The sequence below is a fragment of the Neopelma chrysocephalum genome, unplaced genomic scaffold, assembly GCF_003984885.1.
Source record: "Neopelma chrysocephalum unplaced genomic scaffold, ASM398488v2 Primary Assembly neopelma1_93493, whole genome shotgun sequence".
NCBI classification, from domain to species: Eukaryota; Metazoa; Chordata; class Aves; order Passeriformes; family Pipridae; genus Neopelma; species Neopelma chrysocephalum.
In genome coordinates, this window is record NW_020922208.1 from 1 (window position 1) to 8213 (window position 8213).

General features: G+C 51.5%; 1 protein-coding gene across 1 annotated transcript; it reads right to left on the reverse strand.

The window, feature by feature from the left end:
* Positions 1–3054: 3054 nt before the first annotated feature.
* On the reverse strand, positions 3055–5922 carry LOC113980287 (protocadherin gamma-A10-like). Its single transcript, XM_027707520.1, has one exon. It carries the CDS (start codon positions 5602–5604, stop codon positions 3055–3057), a length of 2550 nt encoding a protein of 849 aa, XP_027563321.1. The 5' UTR covers positions 5605–5922.
* Positions 5923–8213: the final 2291 nt, after the last annotated feature.

An 8213-nucleotide genomic window follows, 5' to 3' on the forward strand; every position in this document is an offset into this window, starting at 1 on the left:
CTCAAGGCTTGACAATCCTGACCTGAGACAAGACATCCTTCATTACCGGTGGTGGCCAGACCCCTGACCTGCAACAGATCCTCAGTAGGTGATGGATAAATTAATGCCAATGAAATCCATGTAGCTAATTCTATTAGAGATAGACCATAGTCCACATATAAGACTAAGATTGGACCTGGATGCATCAAAGCTCCAAGAGAAGTTTAGGAATTCAGGGGGTTAATTCAGTAAAGGTCCTTTATGTGTTTCATCCACATAGTAGGTAATACAGTGAACCTTGACATCAAACTTTGTTAAAGACACACTTCAATAACATCCTATTAAACCACTTTTGATAATACCTCTGAATGGGACTCCTTAAGTAATCTAAATCATTCATTAATGACACCTAAACATGTGTCATCCTTCTAAATGCAGAGTGAGTGGACAAAACCTCTGTTTTCAGAGCTCTACCACTGCCTTTGAAAACAGGCAAACCAGGATCACAGAAAAAATGGCACAGGCCTTGACACACCATGAAATCAAACTATTGCTCAGCCAAAAACTCATGAATTCACCTAATTGCCTAACAGGAATTCAGCCTCTCACCCTCTTTGCTCTACATTCACAGCCTTTAGTCCACCACAGACAAATCCAACTGCTGACCATATGTCAAGCACAAGTGAAAAAGCAAGGGACATTCAAGAGAAATTCAGCAATCTGTTAGGGAACCAGAAGTATATCCAAGTCTTTGTCTGGGTAGCTAAACCTCTTCAAGATCGGAGTACAAACTGTTAATTTAAGCAGGCCTGTTTTCAAGGACTATCATCCAAACTGAGGTCCAGTTTTAGAACAGGAGACAGGGAAAGAATGACAAACGCAGGGAAGTGAAGGAATCAGAGCTTAATATGTCAGGCTCTGTCAAATGGAGCAGGTACACAGCAGGAGGATCTAGTATTCAGAGGCACAGTTCTCCAGGGGATTTCATTGAAGAACAAGAAATGGGAAAAGCTACCTTTCAAGACAGACATCACTGAAAGACTCTCCTTAGCGAGAACAAGGATCATAACACGGATGGATGCATAGGAACCTAAAATGGTCTAGTGGGCATAAGCTACACATGGTTGAGTTGAAGTGTCAGTCTTCAGAATCAACTCAAAGATACCATCATTCTTCCTCAGCACATGGGCATTTTGAAAGATATGTGACTCTGCAAAATTAATGCAAACTTCATGTCGACCTCCCCAAACCAGCATTCTCAGGAAGAGCTCCATCAGACAAGACAGGATTAAATGAGTAAGTTCCTCACAAGTACTTCAAATTACAAGTAAATTCATGACCAAAATACCCTCCCAGCCCCTCCATTCCCACCTGTCTACAACACCATATTAAACCCACTCTTGATAATACCTCTGAAGGGGATTCTTCAAGCAATGTAAATCACTCATTCACAACACATATCCACGAATCATCCCTCTAAAGGCAGAGCTATTGGGAAAATGCTCTACTATCAGAGGACTACCCTTGCCTTTCAGGACAGGGAAACCAGGGACACAGAAAAGATGGCACAGGCCTTGGCACCAGGCACAACATCAAACCACTGCTCAGTCGAAAACACATTCATCCTCCAGTTTTCCCAGGAGGAACACAGCCTCTCATCCTCATTGCTCTGCATCCACAGCCTTTACTCACACATTACACGACATAACCTCACCAGATACTTTATACAAGCAAGAACCTTTAATCAAATCTGCAGGCAGGTCAAGGCTGGGAAGAGCTTAGTACGACCATGATGGAACTCTGCATCACAGTCATACAGGAACGTACAGACGGAAAAATGATGTTTCCTGCAGCAGCTGTTAGACACACAATCTCTGAAGCATGTTGCACTTCCATGGGTATTGCTTGCAGACAAAGTCATCACACGATTGTCCTCTCCTTCCTGGATGCAGGCACCTGGTGTGAGTGGGATAGGCCTTGGCACTTGCCAACATGATAACACACCCACACAGGTGGATCATACAACTCCCTTTCCCTGCTTTAGGCCAGTCTCTGGCTGATCTTGTACTGACTTTACATCATCAGTACGTGGCAAGCAAGAGCACTGATTCTAGTGACATTTTCAGGCACACACGGGCCCACCTTTACCTCATCACAACAAGCAAAGAAGAATTTAACGACCAGCCTCTGGGAACAGTGTGCAACAGGAAAGCAAACTGATGAACCCACAACTTGGCCACAACTTTTTCACCCTGTCCAAATATTACACTTCAAGTAAGCTGCATTTGCAAGCAGGCATCACTGAGACAAAAATCACACACACAGTTTCTCCTGAAAGAAGAATGAAGGTCAAAACATTGATGCATGAAAGAGATTTCTTTGCTCATCACTACTCTAAGAAGTGTAATACCTTCTCAAGTTCACAAGCATTATAAAATGCCATTCATCAAATTATCAGCTCAAAGACACCACCATCCTTCTTCAGCCCCAGGGCAACTCAGCAACAAGCTCAACAGAGATTATGAGATACCAGCAGATATAAAGGCCCACAGTTTGATCCTCAGAAGGAGCAAGGCAAAAAGGTAACACCTGCAAAAGTGAAGTAATCAAAATATACTCTTCAAGGTTACAGCACAGGTATTGAGTAGGCAACTAACAATGCTTTTACTCCTCCCAAAGCTGTCATTGTGGTATTTATAACCAGTACATCTTGAAGCTATTAGTGAAATGGATCATATAAACCTGCAAACCAAGAGAAGGACAACAGCAAAGCTCCAAATAATTACTTTCCTCATTAAGAAAGAAACTCACATTGGGTGATAATGCGAACCCCCTCGAAACACCCACTTTTTTTCACCCTCATCATAGGCAAGCACATTTGCCACTAGCACTTCAAAGAAAAATATCAAGATTCTAAAGGTCAAAGGACAAGCTCTCCACCAGGAAAAACTGTGTGTGTGAAACACAGTAATGATGTAATAATATCTATAGATCAGCTTCTGTTAAGAAGCAGATTCACTGCTCCTGCCTCCTCCACATGTAAACCTGGGCAATGAAACCACGTCCACGTCCTCCCTACGTGTAACACAGATCACGGGTTGAGAAAGCAAGGGAGCAGCAGAGGGAAACGTCGCCGAAACACTCGGCTTCAAAAGAACTCACCGGGAGAGGGGCGGGGTCCGAGGGGTGGGCACCAGCACGGTCCTCCTCTCCGAGCAGCGGGGCGGGCTCGTCGGGCGGCGGCCGGGCCGGCAGGGTGTCGCAGCAGCTGGCGGCCGAGAAGCGGAGGTGGCTCTTGCGCGAGTCGGCCGTGAGAGACACGTCGTGCGAGTAGGAGTGCAGGAAGGCGCGCACGCCGTCGATGCCCACGAAGTGCGTGGCCGGCACGCCGCGCAAGGCGCCGCTGCCCGCCGCCAGCAGCTGCTGCTGCGAGCGCCGCCAGCGCCGCAGGCGCAGCGCCAGCAGCAGCAGCAGGAAGCCGAGGAACAGGCACGACACGGCGGCCACGGCCAGCACCAGCCAGCGCGTCAGGCTGCCGCCCGCCTCGCCCGCCCCCGCCGCCGCCTCCGCCTGCGCCGCGCTGCCCAGCTCGGCCAGCAGCTCGGCCACGCTCTCGGCCAGCACCACGCTCAGCGTGGCCGTGGCCGACAGCGCCGGCCGCCCGTGGTCCTTCACCAGCACCACCAGGCTCTGGCGCGACGCGTCGCGGGCCAGCGGCGAGCGCGCCGTGCGCACCTCGCCGCTGTGCAGCCCCACGCGGAACAGCCCCGGCTCCGTCGCCTTCGCCAGCTCGTACGACAGCCACGCGTTCTGACCCGCGTCCGCGTCCACCGCCACCACCTTGGCCACCAGCGCGCCGGCCTCGCTCGACCGCGACGCCAGCTCCACGCCCGCCCAGCCCGAGCCCGACCCCGACCCTGACGCCGCCGGCGGGTACAGCACCTGCGGCGCGTTGTCGTTCTCGTCCACGATCAGCAGCCGCACCGACACGTTGCTGCTCAGCGTCGGCGAGCCGCCGTCCTCCGCCCAAACCCACAGCCCCACCTCGCGCACCTCCTCGTAGTCAAACGAGCGCAGCGCGTACAGCGCGCCCGTCTCCGCCTGCACCGACACGTACGACGACAGCGGCAAGCCCCGCACACCACCCTCCCCCAGACGGTACCGCACGCGCGCGTTCTCCCCCCAGTCCGCGTCCCGAGCCCGCACCCGCAGCACCAGCGCGCCCGCCACGTTGTTCTCCGGCAGCCGAGCGCTGTAGCGCTCCTGCGCGAACACCGGCGCGTTGTCGTTCACGTCCAGCACCCGCAGCCACAGCACCCTGCTGCTCTGCAGCGCCGGCTGCCCGCCGTCGGCCGCCCGTACCGTCACGTTGTACTCCGACTCCTGCTCCCGGTCCAGCTCTCTCGCCGTCACCACGCGGTAGTAGCTGCTCTGTGCACTCTCCAGGCGGAACGGGACGCCCTTTTCGAGGGAGCAGCGCACCTCGCCATTGGCCTCCGAGTCCTGGTCCTGTACGTGCAGGAGGGCCACCACAGTCCCCGACGGGGCATCCTCAGAAATCTCAGTCAGAGCCGACCTCACCGAAATTTCGGGCACATTATCATTTATATCTGCGACAGTGATAGCGACTTTCGCCGTGTCAAAAAGGTCGCCGTCATCACGTGCCTGCAGCTCCAGTTCGTAGAAGTCACCTTCCTCAAAGTCCAGGCTTCGCAATAGCGTGATCGCTCCTGTCTCAGAGTCCAGATGGAAAATATCCGATGCCATGTCCGTCGCTTTCTTCATCGAATATTTCACGTGCCCGTTCAGACCCTCGTCGGCGTCAGTGGCCGTGACAGTGACGAGCACGGAGCCCACGGGCACGTCCTCTGGCACACGCACCGTGTACTCCGCCTGGCTGAACACGGGCACGTTGTCGTTCGCATCCCGCACCGTCACGCGGATCCGCGCCGTGCCCGTCCGGGACGGATCGCCGCCGTCGCTCGCCCTCAGCACCAGCTCGTGAAACGCCGCCTCCTCCCGGTCCAGCGCCTTCGCCAGCACCAGCTCGGGACGCTGATCCCCGCCGGGGCCCGTCTGCACGGCCAGCGAGAAGTGCTCGTCGCCGCTCAGCTCATAGCTCCGCAAGGAGTTCCGTCCCGAGTCCGGGTCGTGCGCCCTGGGAAGTGTAAACCGCGACCCCGGGGCTGTCATCTCGCTTATTTTCTCTTCCACTTCAATGTCCTTGAAGGTGGGGGAGTTGTCGTTAATGTCCGTGATTTCCACTTCGATTTCATAAACCTTCATTTCCCCCTCCACTATCAGCTCACAGCGCAGCACACATTGCTCCACCAGCCGGCACAGCTGCTCTCTGTCGATCCTCTCGGCCGTCACTAAATGTCCCGTCTTCCCGTGCAGAGAGAAATAATGCCTCCTACCTTCAGAGACAACGCGGACGCCGCCGTCTCGGAGCTCCAGCATCTGCAGTCCCAGGTCCTTGGCCACGTCGCCCACGAACGAGCCCTTGGGCATCTCCTCGGGTACCGAGTAGCGCAGTTGCCCCCACGCCGCCTCCCAGGCCGCCAGCAGGACGCCCCACAGCAGCACTCGCTGCCGCCGGCCCCAGCGCCTCCCTGCCGCGCACATCTCCGCCGCCGCACCGCCGGCACCGCAACACCGCCGGCAGATCCCCGCCGCCGACCGCCGATCCGGCTCCCGCTCCGGCTCCGGGTCGCCTCTTCCGGCTCCTCCGTCTCTGTTTAGCACGGTTCCGCACCGCGGGGACGATCACAGACCGCCCGGCCGCCGACCCAGGAATCCAGCGATCCAGCAATCGAGCCGGGCCGCAGCGGGCGGGGCTGCAGCGCTCCGACCTTCCTCTCGCTCCTCTCGGTCAACAGCGGCGCCCGCAGCCTCCTCCCGGCACTGCACGCACCGAGCGCCGCCCGAACTGCCTTGTCCACGGGCAGCTCGCGGGGAGAGCCCTGAATTCACATCTCATGTAGCCGGGCTTTCCTGCCTTTTTTTTCTCCAGCCTATATCTTCTCTGATCACTATCGATACGAAGGCAGAGTACTCCCGTGTGCTTAGTGTTTCTACCGCACGGGGAAAATGTCTTGTTAATGGTTATCTATATGTAAAGTAAAACGTTTTCTTCCTATTATTTGACGTATAGAATATTGTTCGTACTCCAACAGTTTGTTTGGGGTTATCTTTTGCCGCAGTGCTTGAATGACTGGTACAAGAATAACAAAGGAAAACAAGCACTGTGTAGGAAATGTGCTAACGATACACACAGCCCCGCATCCCGGAGAATAAGAGATATCAGGCTCATTAACCCAACCGGGTAAAACTTTGCTTTAAATACTTCAATTCACACGAAACACGGTCCAAATTAACTACGCCAGGATGATTGATTGAGATCAGACATTTAAAATCGGGTACGGCCGGGTCAACCCACTGGCTTCTGCAAGCTGTAGGGAATTTGCCTTTGCGGGCTCAGCAGGAACAACAGATTCTACATCTCTACCCACCCTAAACTATACGGATCATATGTAGAAATGTAAATACAACTTTTTCGAGTGCCTAATTGCTGTCATGATAAATATTCCCTTCCCGTTTAAAATATGTTCTCAGGATTGGTATGGCTTCTCTTCGTAAAAGGGACAGACAACCCAACTTTTTCTAAGGTGGCACAAGAAACCAAAATCCTTGGAATTGTATTCCACAAGCAACGCAGTCTACCAGGCCAGGAAAAGAAACTGATCGGGAACAGTAAAATAGAGTCATTTACTGCCCAGTATGACAGAAAAACAACAAAAAAAAAAGCAAATAAACAAACCACCAAGCCAAGAAAAATTTTAAAAAAAAGCAAACAAACACATACAGAAACCACCCCGCAACCTGCACAGACCGTTCCCCATTCCTAACACATGGTATTTTCAATAACACCATTGTTGAAGACAAAACCTCTCAACTGAGCCTGAACCTGTTGATTCCCTAGAAGTGCTGCCACTCGCTGACTGGTATGCGTTGAATGGGGATACCTCTTCCCTACTTCATTCCTTAGCAGATTCACCGATCAGTGTTTCTTTAATTTATAATATATATATATATATAAAACCATCCTAATTGTCACAGGAAAATATTTTCATTTTCTTCTAAATAAAGGTGTGAAGAACTGAAGCCTGTTATTAAAGTATTGTTCTAATTCTTGCATTCTTACATTGGCAAGACACATTTTCAACAAAATACTGTAGTACAGAGGTATATCCTAAATTGTGTGGACCATTGATCAGCTTGTGAACATGCTTAACTGTCATTTTGTGTATCTCTTGATACTTGATACATGCTGTCCTGATCTTAGAGGTCTATCCTTTTAAACACACTGATGTAGCAATTATTGCAAAACATTGCTGTGAGAACTAATTCTATATAAACAATATCCAACTGGAAAAACACGGATCGGAAAAGATGCTTAAATAAGGCTTTTAAATACAGAACGCAGCAAATTTAATTTGAGGGTTTGTTTGTTTTACCAATTATACACCTTTACCTTTGTATGAAAGACAGAGCAAAAAGGCAAGAAAAAGAGGGAACTACTACCCAGGATGCAAAATTTAATGCCTTCCACTACTGTGACTATTTCTGCCATTTCTGTAGTGACATTCCCCAGAATGAGACACTCCCTACTATGATCAGGGGTGGAGGCCCGTCTTAGTTCCATTCATGGTGCTACAGGGGTTTGGGAGCCCAATAGTGACAAAATATTACTGAAAAACTTTGAGTCTAGCAATCAACCAGGTCCATGTACATTCTTTCACATCAAATCGGTTAGGAAGGAAAAATCTCAAACAGCAAAGCTCAGCCTTATTATTCCCACTACTGATCCAGCGGATCTCCTTCTGCACAGTAACGATTCTCCTTCAGCTTTAATAGTCAAAACGATGTGTACAACACCTCCCAGTTGAAATTCAGCCTATGACCTGGAGAGAATCAAGAAGTGTCACCTCTCAGTGCTCTTAGAGGATGGAGTGACCCCGTTCTTTCATTCAATCACCGAACTAGAGACCAGCACTCCACAACCAAAACACGAGGGGAAACACAGAGAAAAAGAGGACAACGGTTCGGAAGGGTTCAAGAAAAACAGCTGGAGACTACGGCCTTACTGACCTGCGGTGCGTTGGGGTCGGCAGGCAGCTCTCCCGGGACGGCGCTGCTGCTCGGGCTCGGCTTCTCGCTGGGCTCCACGGCCA